The 23,607-nt window shown below is 38.9% G+C and overlaps 1 protein-coding gene and 1 long non-coding RNA gene across 2 annotated transcripts in view; one reads left to right on the forward strand and one right to left on the reverse strand.

Moving 5' to 3' along the window:
- The window catches only part of PRDM6 (PR/SET domain 6), a 180,823-nt gene extending 170,262 nt beyond the window's left edge, over nucleotides 1-10,561 (reverse strand). Inside the window, exons 1-2 of the mRNA XM_077462187.1 lie at nucleotides 10,156-10,561; nucleotides 8,480-8,930 (exon numbers count right to left, since the gene is read on the reverse strand). Coding sequence (XP_077318313.1) covers nucleotides 8,480-8,921 — 442 coding nt within the window. The 5' untranslated portion in view covers nucleotides 8,922-8,930; nucleotides 10,156-10,561. The remainder of the gene's footprint in view (nucleotides 1-8,479; nucleotides 8,931-10,155) is intronic.
- Nucleotides 10,562-10,665: 104 nt separating this feature from the next.
- Nucleotides 10,666-23,607, forward strand: part of LOC143940624 (uncharacterized) — a 97,429-nt gene continuing 84,487 nt past the window's right edge. Inside the window, exons 1-2 of the long non-coding RNA XR_013263899.1 lie at nucleotides 10,666-10,811; nucleotides 11,067-11,141. This is a non-coding gene — a long non-coding RNA (uncharacterized LOC143940624). The remainder of the gene's footprint in view (nucleotides 10,812-11,066; nucleotides 11,142-23,607) is intronic.

Raw genomic sequence — 23,607 nt, forward strand, 5'->3', positions numbered from 1 at the left:
AGATGCACTGTGGCTGTGTTTGATGAGAGTACTAAGAAACATTAGGACAAAAGTGTTGATTTGCAGTAGAAAATATCTATTTAGTGTATCGAATAATATGAAGCTATGATGACTTTGATTGTCATGTACAAGTGAAGTTTTCGACACTGGACTTTTGCTTGCACATGATTGATTGAAATGACCCCAGCTTTAGAATCTCTCTTCAATAAGTGAACATTATCTACCTCCTTTAGTAAATCAGCCCCAGACAAAAGTGCTGGCTGCAGTAAGTACAGGTGGGTAGGCACCAGGGAGGGTGGAAGGGTATGCAAGACATCATGAAGGAAACCATGCAAGATCACCAGAAATATGCAGTGTTACCTAAAGCTAACAACCTTTCAAGCAGTGGGTTGAATTCTGGTTTACATGAATCAGTTTACTTATGCCCAGAAATCAACAGTGGAAAAATCAATCAATGGTTTTAAAGTTTTTTTTTGATTTTCCAACTTTTAGAATGGAAAGCTGTTGAATATTTATTCAAAGTTGCAGAAGTCATAGAAGGGCTAGTAGCAAATTGAGTACTATGATATAACTGAATCTGTGACTGAACAATGACTGAGCACTAGTGGTAGTAGTGGAAAAAATTTACTTTAATGGTAAACTTCTGAGCAATTTAACTTTCACATATACACACGTATGCACAAGTACGCATGCACACATGCACACACGCATGCACACACGCAACACTACTCTCTTTATGATAACATATCCCCAGTTTACCTGTTTAATTGTGTCATATAATAAGATCCAGGCAGAATGAAAAACTAGAATTACAACTGATGATATGGGTGATCAATTAAATTAAGGATTTGTACTCCAACTTATGCTCACTTCAAGTACCCACACAGGATCAGGAGCAATTTCTGCCCTTTTCTAATTTTCCTGAAAATGAATGGTCATTAGGGACTTGTTCACACAATACATGTGCGGTGGTGTGCAGAAAAATGCATCTCAGCCAGCATACTGTGAACAAATCCTTAAAATTACCATAGGCTTCTATTATAGTACACCAGTGACATGTATAGATTTTTGGAATTATAATAATATATTACTGTCACTGTCTGTGGTAAAGTGAATGACTAGTCTTGATCTGTCCATCATCCCTGCATGCTATGGTTACCCTCACAGGCCACGTCTAGCACTTTTAACACAAAGGACACATTGGTATTAGTTGGGCTATATACAGTGAAAGGATAAAGATTTAATAATGCACAGATCATAAAATAGCACTGACTAAAGGCAAATCACATAGAGATGATTACTTCTGATCAGACCCTGCCTAGAGTCTATCTTTTTAGGACTTTGCAGGCTGAGGTTTCTTGTGATTCTGATATATCATTTTTCACATTTATGTTTTCGGCTTAATATTAGAGTGTGCGTAATTTTTTTTTTTTGTATTATCAAGTCTAGGTTTCCTGCTAAATAGTCCAAACTACTATGATATTTTGAAATGTAATTATTATACTCAGCGCTGCACCAATAAACAATAAACAATATATGGTAAAGTGCCTACATTAATATAATCAATATAATGGTATTAATTAACAATATAAAGTGCTCAGTGCAATTTTAGTGCAAAAACATATGCAGTGCAATCATATAAAGTTCATCCATATACCAATACTGTGTGTTGAACTTGTGCAACTTATACAGTTGGTGTAGATTTTGGTGACACTCCATGCTCCCTTCCTGGGTCCCCACTCACCAATAGTAATCTTTAAATGCACCTGGTATTGTAGTTAAAATATCGCCACCCTTCAATGACTAGGACTGCTGGATGTATTCTATGTATGGGTGAAAATATCAATCACCTTTCTTCCACCGATATGTTAAAGACGTCAGGTGTATTGTATATTCAGATATGACTATCACCTTCTAAACTTTCCCGGTAATCAGGCAATGAAGAGAAAAGGATACATAGTGTAATACTGCTAAATTAATTCATAAAAAGCCAAAATCATTACACTTACATCAAACATTTAAAAATGTGCAAATAAACGCTGCATTGGCGTGCAAACAACCGTCACTTGGTCTCCTCCGCTTGACGCGTTTCGCCCCCCCCCCCCCCACACTGGGCATCTTCAGAAGCTGGGGGCGCCCGTGACTGGTGAATGGGTGCACAGTATAAATTAGATCACTATACTCCTACTACACTCATTGAGAGTCGTAGGAGTTATCGGGTGTAGTAGGTGGAACTTAAAACATAAAAGGCAACCAGTCACAGGCGCCCCAAGCTTCTGAAGATGCCCAGTGGGAGGGGCAAAACGCCTCAAGCAGAAGAGACCAAGTGATGGTTGTTTGCACGCCAAGGCGACGTTTATTTGCACATTTTTAAAAGTTTGATGTAAGTGTAATGATTTTTATGAACAAATTTAGCAGTATTACACTATATATCCTTTTCTCTTCATTGCCACATGTATAATATGAATATCCGATCACCAGGAAAGTTTGGAAGGTGATAGTCATATCTGGATATAGGATATACCTGATGTCTTTAACATATGGGTGGAAGAAAGGTGATATTGGGTGATATACATAGAATAAATCCTTCAGTCATTGACAGGAGGCGATATTCCAACTACAATACGAGGTGCATTTAAAGATTACTGTTGGTTAGTGGGGACCTAGAAGGAGAGCACGGAGCATCACCAAGATCTACACCAACTGTATAAGTTGCACAAGTTCAACACACCGTATGGCTATATGGAAGGACTTTATATGATTGCGCTTTATATGTTTTTGCAATAAAATTTCACTGAGCACGTTACATTGTTAATTAATACTATGATATTGATTATATTAATGTAGGCACTTTACCATATATTGTTTATTGTTTATTGGAGCAGCGCTAAGTATAATATTTACATTTCATTCACTTGGGGTCTTTTACCTTGCACTACAGCAGCAGCCACATTTGTATCATTATTTAACTTTATTTACAATTGTCTCCATAGCGCAAATTTTTTTCATTGTTATTTACTATGATATTTTGCCACAGGTATAGGATGCATGATTACTTTTACATGCACATTGGCCAATATGTATAAATAATTACTGATGGTAAATCAGGGACTCTGCACATTATTGCCAGTCCAATAAACAATGTTCTAAGTGTGTTGCTGCCAGTGGGTGGGTGATGTGTAGGACTTTATGTATATAAATAGTTAAAAAAAAAAAATTCCCCACAGATATAGACCCACAAGCAACACACTATCAGGGAAGGATAAAATGGTGTAATATACTGGATACATGGATTCCTATTCAGCTCTAAACAGTTCAGATCACTTTTCATTGCCTGGTTGCACATTTGATAGAAATATAGCTATATATATGTCATTCTATGATCATGATTAATAGATCTCTACTGACTTGTAAACAGAGTGGAAGAAATTACTTTTTTTGTCTTATCTGTTTAAGCATTGGAAATAAAAATCTAAGATCCTCATAAAAGATTACTTTAGTAAATCACCTTATATGCCTGCAGACAGTATAGTTATTGGTGCCTAACTACAGTACATATGAGTCATACATAGCCTATGACCAGGGAATAATTCATTTACAGGATTTCTATAGAGCCAAATGTTTGCGTAGCGCTTTACAAAATAAAGGCAGACAGAACATTTACAATAAAATTTGATATAAGAGGGTCGAGCGGCCCTGTCCATGGGAACTTGGAGTCCAAAAGAATAAGTAAACAAGTACTAAATTATGTATTAAACAATGATTACCTGCTACCCTGATAATCTGGGAAAGTTGTCATATGTAATTTGAATTGAATTAATGTTCAACAGATACACTCTTACATTTCATAATTTGTACAATTATCTTGTATATAACAAGGCCTCTTGCACAATTACTACTCCTAAATGGTTTACTTATACGTATTATCCATATCCATAAGAGAGTATTTATATTGCCTTTATCCTATGTATTACCTGTAACCTATGATCCGTAATACACATAACCTGCTACTTATATTTATATGCATTTATATGCTATATATAATATTGATAATTTGTGGTTAATTTTATCCTTGCAAACTAGCCACTAAAATATCAAGTATGATATACAATAAATGAATAGATACATAAACTTTTACATTACTTTACATAGAGGGCGATTGATTAAAATAAGTCATTTTTACTCATGCGCAGGGAAAAAAAGTGACAGGAACTTCTTTTGCACATGAATGGACATTTGATGCACACACGGGTATACTTTACCGACAGGGAAAACTCACTCCTTTAGTAAATAACACCTAATAGCGTAATGGTCTGGCGATAATTTAATATGCAAGCGAATTAACATTTCCATACTTTTATAATCTTGGGCATTAAGCTTGTTAAATATAAATGTACACAATAATATACATTATGGTATGTAAAGTAAAAGAAAATAAATTATGTAAATGATCTAGCCCTATAAAGTTTTAAGGAAACAATTATTTTGTGATGATTTAAATTTTAATTATTAATTAGAAAGAGAATACAGGCATACCCCACTTTTAAGTACGCAATGGGGTTTATTTACTAAAGCTGGAAAGTGCAAAATAAGGCTCACTTCTGCATAGAAACCAATGAGCTTCTAACCCCAGCTTGTTCAATTAAGCTTTGGTAATAAAACCTGGAAGCTCATTGGTTTCTATGCAGAAGTGAGCCTGATTTTGCACTTTTCAGCTTTAGTAAATAAACCCCATTGTGTACTTAAAAGTGGGGTATGCCTGTAACAAATTTAAAATAGCATTGCTAGATAATAATCAGACCCGTTAATTTGTGAGGATGAAGAATTGTATTTTAGAACCTTGCAGGAACCTTTCTGAACCTAAAATGGTTGATAACATTGAGTAACTTTTATATATTCAATAGACTTTAAATATAAATTGTTACATAGCTAAAATAACAGCCAGTGGGTAGAGATTATACCCTGACAGGTACCTAATGTACATTATATTGTATACAGTTGTATTGTCCTACAACTGTAAAAAAGTATATATAATGGTACATTACATACGTTAGGGTATAATATCGATCTTATCGATTTTATCTATGTAGCTATTCATATTTTAAGTATATTGAGTCTTTAAAAATCATATATGAAGTCTTTCTGGCTGTTTTATTTCTACTACATGGGTAAATAAATATATTTTCAAGGCAAGCGTGGTTGCATTTCCATGGATTGATTAGATGAGTGAATGAAATGTTTGTTGTCAGTAGGAGAAGGTTGAAACGAGAATATTGTCTGTATAAAGCCAGCACCCCTGGCCCTGAGAGACCCCCATATACAATGTACAGATGATGAATAGGAGCTGGGAGCTGAGATCGATGCTGTCTCTGTGCTGGCTCCACTCTCTCCTACAAAACTATAGAGCAATTAATTGTGGCTTGTCCCCTCATCCTTCATCTCCTTGTGGCACATATCGATGGAGATTACTGCTGATGGACCATTTTATCACCTTAAATAAACAGCCAGCACCTTTTTCTAACCTCACTCTAATATATGACTGCATACCCTGTGTACAAAGGGGGGGGGGCGATGAAAGAAGCCATGCCAATAGCTCTGTGTTATGCCACAAACACCAGGCCTACCATTACTACATTGAAGCTGATTTATTAAAGGAGTTATGAATCTTCACACAATAAATTGTGTGAATATTTACTTCAATGATCCCATTATGTGAAAAACACATTTCTGCTATTATTAGCAGTAGTAATAGTAGTAGTAGTAGTAGTAGTCTTTAATCTAGACATAATTGGATAACTGAAGTCAATATTCATACAATTTTGTGTAAAGATCCTCAACTACTTTAGAAAAGCAGCCCAATGGCCTGATAGTATCAGATAACCATGACTGTCTTTTACTTGACTCTAAAAGATGGTCAGTGCACTAACAATCTGGTGTTATTGAAGCTTCAAGGCATTGTGTAGCTGCTGCGCTATTGTTGTGGGTGTTCAGTAACTTGGACAGTACAGTCTTTCCCTGGTGGCTGGTGCTTCTCTGTGTTTGGAATGACCTGTGCACCCAACATGAGATGGATCACAGGGACGAGTAATTATGATGACCTCTGTCTTTTAGGAATATTTCCTGTGATACAGAAAAGATTGCTGGTAGCCACCAACCTGAATGAGCACTTCTCTGGCAGCATTAGATCACTGCAAGTTTATTGGAAGTTTCAGAAGAGACCTCTCTGGCAGCATCATTTAATGGTTACTAATCAGTTTATGGTTGTCATGGACCACGTTCTAATAACTAAGCAGATGCCTACAACTAGATAGATAGACAGATAGATAGATAGATAGATAGATAGATAGATAGATAGATAGATAGATAGATAGATAGATAGATAGATAGATAGATAGATAGATAGATAGATAGATAGAAAAAGAAAGAAAGAAAGAAAGAAAGAAAGAAAGAAAGAAAGAAAGAAAGAAAGAAAGAAAGAAAGAAAGAAAGAAAGAAAGAAAGAAAGAAAGAAGAAAAAAAGAAAGAAAGAAAGAAAAGAAAGAAAGAAAGAAAGAAAGAAAGAAAGAAAGAAAGAAAGAAAGAAAGAAAGAAAGAAAGAAAGAAAGAAAGAAAGAAAGAAAGAAAGAAGAAAGAACGAAAAGAAAGAAAGAAAGAAAGAAAGAAAGAAAGAAAAGAAAAAGAAAGGAAGGAAGAAAGAAAGAAAGAAAGAAAGAAAGAAAGAAAAAAAAGAAAGAAAAAACAAAGAAAGAAAGAAAAGAGAAGAAAAGAAAGAAAGAAAAGAAAAGAAAAGAAAGAAATAAGTAGATAGATAGATAGATAGATAGATAGATAGATAGATAGATCTAGCTTCACCTCCTATATATATATTATGCATTAGAATTATTTAGCAACTACCAGTTAGCAGATTAGAACCAATACCCCAGACTCTTTTTGCCCCCAGGTGCTCTTTGCCATGCTATGGTGCTCTGTAAATTTGTGACTTTGGAGTTTCTATGTATTTACAGTAGCTGAAGCCCGGAGATGACCGCAGATAGACACAGGTGACTACACACTGCATGCCACACACCCTATACATGCCCAGCGCTTCACTATCCACCCTATAGAGAAATAGGAAAGCTGAGCCTGAATTTCGTTATGAAAAACTATATGTGATTTAAGGGGAAAAAAATAATATGACTCTTACTAAGGTTATTGTGTTTAGTCGAGGCTAATTATTGAATATTTAAACATATTTAAAACTCTGTTGTTTCACACATATACATCTATCTATATCTATCTATCTCTATCTATCTATCTATCTATCTATCTATCTATCTATCTATCTATCTATCTATGTATATATATATATATATATATATATATATATATATATATACATAGATGGATGGATATATATATATATATATATATATATATATATATATATATATATATATATATATATATAAATAGATAGATAGATAGATAGATCTTTATACATATAATAAAAGAGAGCTCGACATTTGTAGTAACATTACAGAACCTCTAATCGCATTTTTTGGTATATTTTTTGTACACACATACAGCGAGGTCTAATTGCCGGTATATGTAGGCGCGATAACTGCAATGTCCTATATATAGAAGAACACTGATATTTATTGATTGTAGTTCCTACAGATATTTGGTTGTATAATTATTTTCTAGACAGCTAATTTATCAGAATCCTCCAAACTATTTAACTACTATTAAAGTTTCCGATACTTGATGTAGCAGGGAAATTCCTGTAAGGCGGAATGTATTATTTTTTTCATTTAATATAATGTTAACTTACAAGTTACAACCAATAAATAGTGAAATATTTAAAAGATTTAATTTTCCTCGGCGGAAGCAGTAATGGCATTATGCCGGTATTCGGCTTATATTGAAAATACTTTACTATAAATGAGAACATACTTTACTATAGATGAGAAAGAATGACAAATAGAAAAAATGTTGTGTTTAATGTAAGAATGAAATGGAAACGATCGCTTAATTGATAAAGTTATTTAGCGCAAACTAAATATATATATATATATATATATTGTTTGCATAATTAAAAGTTGCATTGTCTATTGATTTACAATGTGTTGTGTTTAACAGAAAACGTGAATACATAGCTTCTTAGCAGTAAAACTGTCATTCAGTGATTTTTATATAATTCTTTGTATACTTTGTATTGGCATACAGCAGGAAAAGTCGCGTTTCTAAAAAGTGGATATGCAAATACTAAAAGAATTCCTCAATCCTCATGCACCTATAGGGCTGTTGGTGGATATGTGATGATGATTACTGCTGTGACTTTTTGTGGTTTGGAATGTGACGCTCATGTGCGGTGACACCATGTAGTCAGGTGCCCTCCTTCCTCCCAGGTGACACTGCCACCCTCCCCTCCCCACCACCAGCGCTCTGCACAGGGCAGTAGGTGTACTAAGCTCTGGATATTTCTTGCAGGGGTACTTACTGTTGTTGGGGTCACTGGTGGGGTTGCTCAGAGGGATGATCTCCATCCTTTGCTGGCCATAGAGATAATAGTCCAACTCCTCAGGGGTGCACTGGATGCGGCTGGAGGCTCTCTCCTGACAGCTGGGGAGCACCAGGTCTTTCCTTGGTGGGCCTGGCAGCTCCAGGCTGGATGTTGGTCCTATGACTGTAGGTATTGGGGTGATTCCGGCCAGTGATGAGGGGGCAGAGGGTGCTGATGTCGGGGTAGAGGAGGTAGAGGAGGTGGAGGACAGGGAGGCTGGTCTCAGGCGGAGGTTGTCAGTTGCAGGCTCAGGGAGAGGAACATGGCTCAGGACTCCAGCCTTGACATGGGTCTGGGGGAAGAGCTGCTGCCAGTGCTGGAGGTACACCGGGTCCACCTTCAGGAAGGCAGATCCAGAAGCCTCCCCGGGCTTCAGCATGGCCAGGACCTGCAAACAAGACAACCATCAGACAGGGCTCATCATCATAATACAAAGTGCAATATACAATTGTCATTCTGTCTTATCCTCTTCTTTATTAGAAAGCTATACTTATCTATACTGATTGCCATACAATGGAAACAATGTATGCAACGTAGATCTCATTCTATACTGACTGCCCTGCAATAGGCACTACTCTACATCCCATTCCTTACTAACTGCCCTGCAATGGGCACAATTTATACCCTACATCCGATACTTTACTAACTGCCCTGCAGCGGGTACAACATATATATAGCTTAAATCCGACTCATTCTATACTGGCTGCCCTACAATGGGTGCATAGCATAGATCGCAGTCTTTATTGACTGTCCTGCAGTGGGCTCAAAATATTAATATATAGCCTAGACTTCATATTGTACTGACTGGGCACAATGTATACAACCTAGATTTCATTCTATACTGAATGGGCATATTTTTATATACCCTAGATTTAATTCTATGCTGACTGGGCACAATGTATACACTCTAGATTTCATTCTATACTGACTGGGCATATTTTATATACCCTAGACTTCATTCTTTACTGGCTGGGCATAATGTATACACCCTAGATCTCATTCTATATTGACTGGGCACAATGTATATACCATAGATCTCATTCTATACCGACTGGGCATATTATATACACTCTAGATCTCAAGCTATACTGATTGGGCATATTGTATACACTCCAGATCTCATTCTATACTGACCGGGCACATTGTATGCACTCTAGATCTCAGTATATACTGATCAGCCACAATGTATATACCCTAGACTTCATTCCATACCAACTAGACACCATGTATATACCATGGACTTCATTCTATACAGACTAGGCACCATGTATATCCCCTTGAACTAATTCTTTACTGACTGGGCACAATGTATATACCCCAAATCTCATTCGATACTGACTAGGTACAACGCAAAGCCTAGATCTCGTTATATATTGGCATCCATGCAATTGGCACAATGCAAAACCTATACATTGATATATGCATGAAATACCAATCTGTTGCAGACTGTACCTAGCACAGCCCAATGCAGCTCACCATACAGAAGCTGATGTCTAACATTTCCATGCTTGTGAAGGTAAACTTTCCTAAGGAATATAACAAGTGAGCACACCAGCTGCTGTCAGTGGTAATGCACAGTGTCCAGTGTGATAGTACATAAAGAGGAATCTTACCTGTGTGTGATCCCTCCAAGCGATGTCTCCGAGGAAGGGGAAGAAGTCCAGCTCTGTGCCGGGGATATCCAGGACTGGGAGAGCTAAGTGCTGTGAGCAGTCTCTAGTCACACTGTACTGGTCTCAGCTCCCCTCTGATCACCCTGTGCTGGGCTCAGCTCCCCTCTGATCACCCTGTGCTGGGCTCAGCTCCCCTCCGATCACCCTGTGCTGGGCTCAGCCTCCCCTTTGATCACCCTGTACTGGGCTCAGCTCCCCTCTGATCACCCTGTGCTGGGCTCAGCTCCCCTCTGATCACCCTATGCTGGGCTCAGTCCCCCTCTGATCACCCTGTGTCTGTGCTGTGCTGAGTTCCTCTGTGATCACTCTGTGTTGTGTCTGTGCTGGGCTCAGCTCCTCTCTGGCACACTCCTGCTGCACACGTGGGCTGCACCAAACACGAGTGTCTACTCCACTCAGGGGGGGAGATTAACCCTTCCGCCTGACACTGAGCCTCAGATAGGTAATGCATGCAGATTGCAAGCTCCACAGCTCAGTGGATGTCTTATTTTAGAGTGACGTGCCTATATTCTGCACCACTGAGGGCTGTGCTCTCCTATGATCACATGTATACTGTACAACATGTCATCTTTCTACAAGCAGCACATGGACCGGAGGTAAATGGCTTATTCAAATCTGACACCTGCAGACCCCACTACACCATGCTATTTGTTGCATTTTTATGTCATGTATACATTTTATAACTGATATCATTGGGTACTTTATTACACAACTTCATTGTATAGAAACTAATGTCTGGTACTCCATTGGTCCCATATGAGTTTCATGAAATGAAATTGTGTTGATCAATTTCTATCTGAATTTTACATTTATATTTAAAAAAAATTATGATTTTTTTTTTTTTTTTTTAGAAATGTTCATCTTTCTGTTTGTTCTTCCCATCAAGATTGCAATTAGAACACAACTAAGCAACGCACTTATTAAGGGTATGTAATTATTATGTATCTTAAAGTAGAATAAAGCTAATTAATGCACTCAGAGTATATAATTGTTGTCTTGCATTAGAATATGTCTAAGCAATTCACTTATTAGGGTATGCCATTTTTTTTTCTTTTATTAGATTACAACGAAATCATACATTTATTAGAGAATGTAGCTATTATAACTTGTCTTTAATTGCAATACAGCTAAGCCATGCACCTTTTTTCGGGTAAATCATTATTATTTGTCTTGGATTATATTACAAGTAATTAATGCACTTATTAGGGTATATAATTATTAATTGTCTTGAATTAGAATATATCTAAACCATGCACTTATTAGAGGATACAACTATGAATTGTCTTGCAATAAAATATAACTCACTCATGCACTTATTAGAGTATATAATTATTATTGTTGGTCTTGAATTAGAATACAGCTAATTAATGCACATTTTGGAGTGTATAATTAATAATTATATTGGATTAGAATGAATACAGCTAATTAATAAATTTATTGAGGTATATATTTATAAATTGTCTTGAATTACAATATATCTAAGCCTTGCACTTACTAGAGAATATAACTTGAATTGTTTTGAATTACAATATATCTAAGCTTTGCACTTATTAGGATATGTAATTATTACTTGTCTTGAATGAATGTGTAACTAGCTATTGTGTTTGCTGTCAGCGCCCTGGTAATTTGTGTGACCCCCTCCAGAAGTCTAGTGATTTCTCATTAGGATACAGTATAACATAACCTTTGATCACAGGTCTGGTAACTACACGATCGTCTATCACCAATATGTGCTCAGTGAATTAGTATATGGGCTGATCACATCACAAGTGTGTCCTTTCTGATATCAATCTTATGAGTTCCTCCGAAATTCTTACGAAATCTTTCCTCATATACCAAGATTTGTTTAGGGAATTAAAGATACTTAAAAAATTTATTTCCTCTATAGTCTAGTAAAAAATAAAAATAAACGGTATAAAGGAGGGCAGCGTATAATGTATAGGCGCCTTCTGATATTCAAGCTAAAATAACTTATACTTATAACTATAACTAATAAATAACTATAAGTTTCTTATAGCTCAGCTGTTGTAGGGCTACACATAGTACTTAATTCGATTCAAGAAAATTATATTAAATCAAAAAGCAACTTTTACACCAAAAAATAAAAACATTATATATGATGACTTGATATTCTCAGAACAAGTTTTACTTAATTTTTGCTATAAATGAGCTCATCAGCATTTAAGCCACCCTGCTGGGAATTGTGGTTCTTCAGCTGTTCGTCGGTCCCTGGTTGTCACATAAACATAGTCCTGAGATTCATCTAAGATTTCATGCTTTCATTCAGAATTTACCACCCCCCCCCTTTTTTATATGCAATGGGTCTTTTTATTGCCCTGTTCTAACCAATGAAATCCAAATATCCAACTGTCATTTTGCATTGCAGGGTTGAATGGTGTCTTTTGGGCTAATGCAGACAAGTTTGTATGTGAGCCACTTCGATAAACAAAGCCATCAGCCGCATCAAATGTAAATCTTAGCTGGATCTCCGGAATATGTTTATGTGACAACCAGGGACCGACCAACAGCTGAAGAACCACAACTCCCAGCAGGGTGGAGTAAATGTTGATGAGCTCATTTATAACAAAAATTAAGTAAAACTTGCTCTGAGAATATCATATGATCTTTTTTTTTTTTTTTTTTGTGATGTAACTAGCCTAGAGTACATAAGTGCAGGGATGATGACAGCTTTATTCATTTGGCTGGCTTTTCAGTTATACACACAGGCCCCTTGTAGCAGAAAACCTTGGCTGTGTTAATGTGACCCTAACAGTAGAGGGGTTTGGAATGGCTTCATGGTGACAGGGACATCATTTATCTTCAGTGGACAGTGATAGCACCTATCAAAGAACTCCTGACAGACAGGTATAGACAATACAGCCAAGCCAACTAATAACTTTTCTTCTAGTTGCTCCATTTAAATACCATCAGTTACATCTTTCCCATTTGAGTCCTTCCAAACTCTTCTCCATCAAGCCAATAAAATCCACGATGGCCAATAAAATAATGAGCATATCATTATTATAGGAATACTTTCTATACAGCAGTAAATCTTAAAATACCAGACACCCATATTGTATATAAAACTCTGTATACAAGTACATTTATATATGTTAGACTATTAACCTTGTGGTATGTGCTTACTTTTTACCAGTCCTTGTCCTGTGTATGTTAAAGAGGTTATGTTTCTTTTCTATTTCTTTGTATTTTATTTTACTTAAAATGCTTTTATTATGAATACATCATTTTCGTTTTTTTTTGTAGTTTTAATGTTCTATTTTAGTATGTAGTATGTGTAGTATGTGCTTACTTTTTACCAGTCCTTGTCATGTTTGTGTGAAAGAGATTATGTTTCTTTTCTATTTCTTTGTGTTTTATTTTACTTAAAATGCTTTTATTATGAATACAAATTTTTTTTGTAGCTTTAATGTTCTATTTTTTATTTTTATAATATTCTGGATTGAATTCGTTTTACAAAAAGCAGTAAAATTACAATCTGCTCTTTCTTATACAACCTACGCTTACAGTGTATATAATGCAGATCTTATGGATGGTATACAATAAGATGGTAGAAAAATAATAATAGTACGAATAATAATAATAATAATAATAACTGTTATTATTATTTATGTTTTTTGTTTTTGTTTTGTTTTTTAAAATAATGATCATAATAATAATAATTATTATTATAATTTTGAAGCCCTGAGGGCCTCTGCACTGTTTTTTTACTTTACTTTCTGAAGCACATCTGGGTCTTGTTAGGACCCCTATACAATATCATTACACCGCTTTGATATCAAATTTATACTGTCATTGTAATGCGATTGTGGTATTAATAGATCAGTCAGCAGCCCATAGTAATCAATCAGAAATCGATAGTGTAAGTATGTAATGCCTGCTCGGTTGCCAGGGGTTACTGGACAGCCATGTCATTCCAGAAGCTCACATAGACGATCAGCCCTTTTAAGAAATAATTATCGCCGGCCAATCGATTAGGGAAACAACAAGGCGGAAATCTGGTTGTGCAGAAACAAGGAGTGGAAGTGTATTAAAGGTAGCAATAAAAGGCGAGACCTGGGGACGTTTTTTCTCCTTTGATTAATGACCTATAAAATAAATCCAGCGAGCAGAGGAGCCCCGATCAATAAATTAAGTATCCGAATTTATCATTTTCCAGTGAGAGATGAGATGCTGGAGGAGAGACTCTGCTCCATCCACTGAGGGTCCCGTCTCATCTGATTCCGTTTGACACTCAATTAAAAAGTTTGTATTTCATATTAATTAATTCTCTGCATCCCACCGAAAGACAAATGGTTTGCTGCCTCCTGACAGGAGACCGATAAAGGGCTCATAGAGTCTCCTGCTTGTAGTTTTAAGGTCATGAACAGCAGAGTTAATAATTCATTAATTAAAAATAGTATTCTTATAGGAGAGGGTGGGCACCCTGTACCCTGTCCTCTGATCCCAGTGCTGGAGCTGGTATGAGCTCTGTACAGGGGCACACTACTGTCACCTCTTCTGATCTCAATCATCAATTTAAATCAATCATAGATACCAATCATAAGTGTCAGATGCATTTCATGGACTATTCTAGGGTTTCTGTACATGGGAACACTACTGTCACCTCTTTAGATCAGAGTATATTAAACTTCAATCAGTCGTACATACCAATCATGAGTAGCGTCATATGCATTTCATGGGCTGTGCTAGGGTTTCTATACATGGGGACACCACTGTCACCTCTTCTGATCTGAGTATAATAAACTTCAATCAATTATAGATACCAGTCATATAATGTCAGATGCATTTCATGGGCTGTGCTATAGGGCTCCTGCACATGGGCACACTGCTGCCACCTCTTCTGCTCTGAGTGTCACCAACTTCAATCAGTGATAGATACTAACCATGTACAACTGTGATATGCATCTAATGGACTGTGCTAGGGTTTCTGTACATGAGCACACTACTGTCACCTCTTGTGATCTGAGTATCACCTCAATCAATCATAGATACCATTCATAAGTAGTTGTCAGATGCATCTCATGGGCTATGCTAGGGCTTCTGTACATGGACACACTACTGTCACCTCTTCTACTCTGAGTGTCACCAACTTCAATCAGTGATCTACCAATCATGTACAACTGTGATATGCATTTCATGGGCTGTGCTATAGGGCCTCTGCACATCGGCACACTACTGCCACCTCTTCTGCTCTGAGTGTCACCAACTTCAATCAGTGATAGATACCAATCATGTACAACCGTGATATGCATTTCATGGACTGTGCTAGGGCTTCTGTACATGAGCACACTACTATCACCTCTTGTGATCTGAGTATGATAAACCTCAATCAATCATAGATACCATTCTTAAGTAGTTGTCAGATGCATCTCATGGGCTGTGCTTGGGTTTCTGTACATGGGCACACTACTGTAACCTCTTCTGATCAGAGTATAATAAACTTCAATCAACCATAGACACCAATCATAAGTAGTTGTCAGATGCATCTCATGGGCTGTGCTTGGGTTTCTGTACATGGGCACACTACTGTAACCTCTTCTGATCTGAGTATAATAAACTTCAATCAATCATAGACACCAATCATAAGTAGTTGTCAGATGCATCTCATGGGCTGTGCTTGGGTTTCTGTACATGGGCACACTACTGTAACCTCTTCTGATCAGAGTATAATAAACTTCAATCAATCATAGACACCAATCATAAGTAGTTGTCAGATGCATCTCATGGGCTGTGCTAGAGCTTCTGAACATGGTCACATATTGTCACCTCATCTGATCTGTCACCAAGTTCAATCAGTGATCAATCAATCACCAAGTTCAATCAGTGATAGATACCAATCATGTACAACTGGGATATGCAGCTCATGGACTGTGCTAGATGTTTCTGTACATGGGCACACTGCTGTCACCTCTTGTGATCTGAGTATCATAAACCTCAATCAATCATAGATACCATTCATAAGTAGTTATCAGATGCATCTCATGGACTGTGCTAGGGCTTTTGTACTTGGGCACACTACTGTCACCTCTTCTGCTCTGAGTGTCACAATCCTCAATCAATCATTGATACCAATCATGAGTAGTTGTCATATGCATATCATTGACTGTGCTAGGGTTTGTGTACATACACAACTGTCACCTCTTGAGATCTGAATGTCACAAACTTTCATCACTTATAGATACCAATCATGAACTGTCACATCCATCTCATGCGCTGTGCTAGGGCTGTATATGGAGGGTTGTGACAAACCCATTTGTAGTATATAAAGCCTGAATGTGCTCCATCAATATCACTATCCTGTGTAAATAAATACGACTTGCTGTTTGTAACGTATAAAAGTAATGGGACCTGGCTACATTGGTGACAGTCAGTTCATTTTTAACACTGTGTTCATCAAGATTATTTATTTTAAACAAATTCCTGTTGTGAAAATATTATGAGCCGATTTCCCCTGACTGCTTATCTGCTGCAATGGAGACTACTGATGATTATGTCTAATGGTTAAAGATGAAGTACTGTATATTAATATTTGCCTTAGTTAATGGTATTACATTATTAACCCTTCATGTTCATGGTACTTTCTGTAATATGTATGCAGAGGGGCTGTTTTATGTTTAAACGATCAACAACATAATACCCTAAAATACCCTAAAATAAAGCACTAATATTTAATTGTAGCATAGTAGCATCTGTGTTTATTACGTTTAATACCGTTTATTTATTTATTTATTTCTTTAGTAAAAAGTAATTCGTGTTGCTTAATGTGGTGAAGCTGCACTTGCACGAATTAACCGCTAGAGGGCATCCTTTTCTCTTCTCAGTTATGTCCCAGAAGAGTTAACAGTTACAGAATACAGGCAAATATACCAAAGGTCATTTATACTTTACATAGGATTTTTAAAATCTTTACCTGTTATGCCTTTCTGAAAACAGTAATATGGTAGGGAGGATTTTGTAAAGGAGTACAGATTGTTTATTTAGTACAGTCAATTTTGTTGTATTCACTTCAATCACTTGCAAGACATTTTTTTTTTTCATTTTCCTTGCACATGATTGGGTATTGAAAGTGAACATAGTGAACTTAGTGAATGTTCTCTATGCAAAGTGAACATACATAATAAACAGTTTAAATTTCTTTAGTAAATTAGCCATACCGTCTTTAAATTAGGACCCAAACTGTGCCTCTCCTGACCCTATGGGACACTAGTTATAACTGCATTAGTCCTGTCTTATAAGAAGATGTCAAATCAAGCAAGATACTTTATTGTAAGCTTTATAGTAAGCTTGTCTTGATAAATTATAACAAAGAAAAAAGTATCAATCAATATAACTAGAAGTTAACACAGGGGTAGGCAACCTCCAGCACTTGTGCCGCAAGCGGCACACAAAGCCTCTTTTGCCAGCACTCGACTCCCTCCCCATCAGCAGAGCAGTGCAGGGAAGTGTCAGTGAGACACTAATGCATTCCAATTTCAGATTTCCCCACAACGCACCGCTGAGCTTCTGGAAACGTTGTTGAAATTATTCCTGAACCTTTGTGTCACATACTACTGAACCCCTCTGCACTCTGTGTCTCTTTAAGCCACAGCCGGTATTCAGCGCAATGAAAACCACACCCAACTTTTGCTATGGCTCTGAGTGCCGCACTGTTAGTGTATTATCCTGCACACAGGCCCACTGCTTTCAGAAAATGCCCCTGACCTGAGATCATCATTGCGCATCCATTCCAGATGCTTGTATGTGACATCACATACATATAATGCATCACATACAAGCACGTGGGCTGGATGCGAGAGGTAGATCAGCAGGATGAGTGTGCCAGGACAGTAGGTGTTTCATCTCTGCTTCCTTTCACCACTCTACATATCACACATATCATATATAAGCAGGAGAGTACAGGGGTGGGGACAATGAGCAGGAGGGTACAATGGTGGGGCAGATGTGCAGGGGGGTACAGAGTTGGGCCAGATGAGAAGGGGGTTCAGTATTCGGGCAGATGAGCAGGGGGGGTTCAGTTTTTGGGCAGATAAGCAGGGGGGTTTAGTGTTGGGGCAGATGAGAAGGGGGTTCAGTAGTGGTACACAAAAGCGGGGGGGGGGTAGAGCAGTGGGGAAGATGTGAAAGGAGATGTATTGGTGAGATAGATGAGCAGGGGGTTACAGTGGTGGGGCAGGAAAGCAGGGGGAGCAGTGGTGGGGTTGAAGAGCAGAGGGAACAGTGGTGGGGCAGGAGAGCAGGGGGAACAGAGGTGGGGCAGAAGAGCAGGGGGAACAGTGGTGGGGCAGGAGAGCAGGGGGAACAGAGGTGGGGCAGAAGAGCAGGGGGGTACAGAGTTGAGACAGATGTGCAATAGGTACATTGGTGGGGCAGATCAGAAAGTGGGTTACAGTGTTGGGGCAGATGAGCAGATGGGTTCAGTATTAGGACAGATGACAAGGTGATTCAGTAGTGATAAAGAAGAGCATGGGGATACGGCGGTGGAGCAGATGTGCAGGGAGGTACAGTGGTGAGGCAGATGAGAAAAGGGGGTACATTGATGGGGCTGATGAGCAGGGGGTTACAGTGGTGAGACAGAAGAGCAAGGGGGTACAGTGGTGGTGCAGATGTGCAGAAGGTACAGTGGTGGGAGGGATAAGAAGGGGGCTCAGCGGTAGGACAGAAAAGCAGGGGGTACAGTGAACGGGCAGTTGAGCAGGGGGGTTACAGTGGTGGGATAGATGAGCAGGGGGGTTCAGTGATGGGCCAGATGACAAGAGGGTTACAAGGGTGGGAAAGATGAGCAGGGGGTTCAGTGTTGGGGCAGAGTGGTGCAGGGGCACAGACAGGCTGGAAGAGTCATATGACAGCTATATATCATGTTTTTTTTAAAATTAAAATAATTAGTGTTATCATTCACATACAGAAATAGAAGGGACAATGTAAAGTCAACAGTGTATGTTTAGTATCACTTCAAGGGTCTTACAGATATTAAAGACAATTACTCAGTGGTGGGAGCAGGGATACCACCCACCCCTAATCCATATGCCAGCCGGCTAATATACATGCAGGGTGCTAGACGCATGGATTCTAATGTTTTATTTTTATTTTTTTCGAAGCACATGATTAGAGCCTGAGGCTCTAATTGACTTCAAAAAGGGTGGGTTCTGGGAGCAGATGACTGCGCCTGGAGCCCACCCAGTTGTGTGACATTAGCAATTGGCCGGGAGTCCTAAGACCCGATTGGCTGCGAGTCCTAAGTCCTGATTGGCTGGTAAGAGAAGCAACTGACGGGACTCCGGAGGAAACGCTGCGGGGAAGCAACCAAAGCCGCGACCTGGATGTTGTACATGTGATGCTGGTGTGGGGCTGGCAAGCGCTGGCTGGGGAGGCTGCCGGCAGCCCCCACCCCACCAAGAAAATTAAACACCACTCGCCACTGGTGGTGAATATATCACTGAACGTGGTTTCCAGTACAGGCAAAAGGGAGCTCTTAAAAAAAATAAAAATTATGAAGTGCCTGTAAAGCTGTTCAGGCCAGTGTTCTTGGAAGAGGGCAAGGATATATTGTGTATTTGAAATTCTAGAGTGGAGAATGGACCTGATAAAGCCTCAGGCTTTTTGTGGGTGAGGGCAAGTTTAGCTGTATCAATATAGGCTTGAAGAGGAGATTGAATGGAGGATGTGGTTGGTCTTATGGTATATATGGTAGATCAGTTTAGCATTTGTGGAAAGTTGAGGCAATGTCAGAGGAACCACGTATTGCAAACTTTGGGAGTTTTACATTTTGGAGATATAGGATCGTGGCTGCTTTAAACTAATGGACTGAGCTAGAAGCTTGAAAAATGTTTTGGAGTGTTCTAAGGAAGCAATCTTTGTCTTTTAGGTAAGATTGGTCTAAAATAGTATGTGATTCAGTCTTCTTGAGAAGAGGAAATTGGCACATGGAAACATTTTGTGTGAGTTTGTGTGTCAATTCAAGGGATTGGATTTCTGCAGAAAAGTGGGATGATTCTAGGACCCGGTGGGATGTAAGGAATTAATCAATCCTCCTCTATCAGTTTTGGACAGCTGAATGAAAGATATAGTCCTTATCCATAGGGTATAGCATTTGATATTGATTCAGATGCAAGGAGTTTAGTTTGGATTTGAGCCTTTTAGGCTGGAAAATGAACCCTGAGTTTTCCCAAATATGGTATCAAGAGCAGGGTTAAGGATGACCATATCAAAGTCTTCATCCAATACCTTGGCAGAGAGTGAAGAAAGCATGCACAATGGCCTTCATTGGGTGGATAAACTTTCAGTAGTCTAATGCCGCGTACACACGATCGGAATTTCCGACAACAAATGTTCGATGTGAGCTTGTTGTCGGAAATTCCGACCGAGTGTAGGCTCCACCGGACATTTGCTGTCAGAATTTCTGAAAACAGATATTTGAGAGCTGGATCTCAAATTTTCCGACAACAAAATCCGTTGTTGTAAATTCTGAGCGTGTGTACACAATTCTGACTCACAAAATTCCACGCATGCTCTGAATCAAGCAGAAGAGACGCCACGGCTATTGAACTTAATTTATCTCGGCTCGTCGTACCTGTTGTAAGTCACCACGTTCTTGACGTTCAGAATTTCCGAAAACATTTGTGCGACCGTGTGTATGCAGCATAAGAGTATGACTGTATATCTGGCATTTCACAAGAAAGCATCTGCCTTTGTGTCAAAAATCTCATGTAGTATTTGGGAAACAGTAAAAACACCTAGTATACCCATGGAAACTCCCATCCTTTTTCTTTATTGGGTCATTGCTCATAAACCAAGTTCATGTTTAGTAGGCATGGAAGGGACAGAGGTGGCTTTGAGTTTCCTGTAAGAAAACCAATTTAGTATGTAATATAGGACCTGAGATCATTTATGGTTATGATCTGATCTGATTGTATAATCTCACCATGGTAGGTCAGAAGCTGAGGAGAGGAGACAGGCCATGAGATCCCCTGCCTCCATCCGCAATGGGCACTGAAAGTTAAGGAGATGACAGAGTGTTGGGTGGAGAAGAATAGAAAACAAAGAGAGCAAATATAAAGGGCATTTTCTGTGACAAGGCATGGTGAAGTACTGCTAAGCAGCATGTGTGTTGTGTAGAGAAGACGGAATTTCATCCCGAGTTCAGCCTGTGGACCCAAGGGATCAGACCTATAGGGCCGCAGTATACACATTACTGACAAGTCACTGAGGCTTACACATATATTTGCAAACGTGTGCAACTAAAACCTCTGTTTTTACTGTGAATTGTTATACAGGGTCAATTTTCTAGTAAAGCAAGCACAGGCAGGGATGGCAATGCAACCTGGGGATGCCATTAACAAGAAAAAAAAGCCCTGGGCCTATACACCACCTTGTCCCTATGCAACAATAAAAAAGACTGCCAGCAAAAGAAGGGGAGAAATTCCACAGCCAGGGGAAAAGGCAGGCATCAGCAACATGTTAGGCATTGAATCCTATAGCTATAGGCTGCCTGCCCTTCCCCAAATTTTTCTCTTTTGTCGGAAATTACAGAGCGGTAGTGTGGAAAGGCTCAGGGGAACTATGTTTTTTTTTTCACAATACCAGTTCAGAATAGCGCAGGAGGTAATAAAGTGGCTACCAAACCATTTATTTTTTTATCCTACCAGGCACACAGCATGCACTTACCTGCAAATGCTGCTAATGCACCCTTTCCATCTCCTCTCCCCCCTCACCCTATAAAGTAACTTTTGCATAATGGTGCAAAGAAAATTTCCTGTTGGTGGAATAAAGAGAAGCCACCCTTCCACGCAGTAGTATGTTTTTGTTAAAACAGCATTTTTTATTGTAGTTCAGAATTTTTTTTGTTTATTTTCTTTTTTAAGATTTTTTTGTATGGCTGTCTCTGCCCTTTTGAAGCAAGTATAAATATTCAAATAACGGGGTCCTTGTAGAAAAAAGTCACTAATTCAGACAGTGGCCTCACTGACGTTTCAAAATTACGTAACTCAAGGAACCCAGTGAAACAGAAAAGCAAATAATATTTTCATACAACAGGGTTTTAAAGAAGATCGGTGAAGAGATTTGTTTTATTGAAGCTATCAAATAAAAAGTATTTATCCAATGAGGAATTGAAAAAAATATTGTACAGCAGATCAATAAAAAACAAATGTGCATGATTTTATAGCAGTCAAAAAAAGACAATTAAAGCACTGAAAGGTCAGCTGAGGTGGAAACTGCTACAAATCAGAAACATGGAATAGTCAGATGAATACATAAAAACAATCTATATCGGGCAGGTGTAGGCAACCCCCGGCACTGGTGCCGCAAGTGGCACACAAAACTTCTTTTGCCGGCACTAGACTCCCTCCCCATCAGCAAAGCAATGCAGGTAAGTGTCAGTGAGACACTAATGCATTCCAATTTCAGAATTCCCCACGCCGCACCTGTACGGGGTGAGGCACTGTGCCCCCACACATTGTAAAAGATCTGATACATTGTTTGGTTCTCTAACTTTGCTGTGATCATCAGCTTTTGTGATGGGGAAGAGATTGGGTGCAGTTCTGCTAGGGGAGCGGTCCCCCAGTTTGTGGACAGTTTGTGGAATTACTGTTGAGCTTCTGGGAACTTTGTTGAAATTATTCCTGAACCTTTGTGTCACTTACTACTGAACCCCTGCACTCTGTCTCTTTAAAGTGGTTGTAAACCCTGGTAAAAAAAAAAACCTGCAAGACAAAGGCATAATGTGCTAGTATGCATAGTATACTAGCTCATTATGAATTACTTACCCGAGAACGAAGCCCCCGCAGCAGTCCTCATCTCCCCCTCTGGCCAGCAACATCTCTGCTGTGTTACCACTGGGTTACCACTGTGATTGTCCACTTGCCACGTCACCTGCCACACACTGCGAATTGTCCACTTGCCACATCACCTGCCACACATTGCGGATTGTCCACTTGCCCCGTCACCTGCCACACATTGCGGATTGTCCACTTGCCATGTCACCTGCCACACATTGATGATTGTCCACTTGCCACGTCACCTGCCACCCATTGCGGATTGTCCATTTGACATGTCACCTGCCACAAGTTGCGGATTGTCCACTTGCCACATCACCTACCACAAGTTGCAGATTGTCCACTTGCCAATTCACCTGCCACCCATTCCAGACTGTCCACTTGCCACATCACCTGCCACCCATTGCGGATTGTCCAATTGCCATGCCACCTGCCACCCACTGTGGATATCCACTTGCCACGTCGCCTGCCACCCATTGCGGATTGTCCATTTGCTACATCACCTGCCACAAGTTGCAGATTGTCCGCATGCCACATCACCTGCCACAAGTTCCAGATTGTCCACTTACCATGTCACCTGCCACACATTGCGGATTGTCCA

This window comes from Lithobates pipiens, unplaced genomic scaffold (assembly GCF_037356315.1).
Source record: "Lithobates pipiens isolate NorthernLeopardFrog02 unplaced genomic scaffold, aLitPip1_a1.2 Scaffold_3, whole genome shotgun sequence".
In the NCBI taxonomy this organism is placed as follows: domain Eukaryota; kingdom Metazoa; phylum Chordata; class Amphibia; order Anura; family Ranidae; genus Lithobates; species Lithobates pipiens.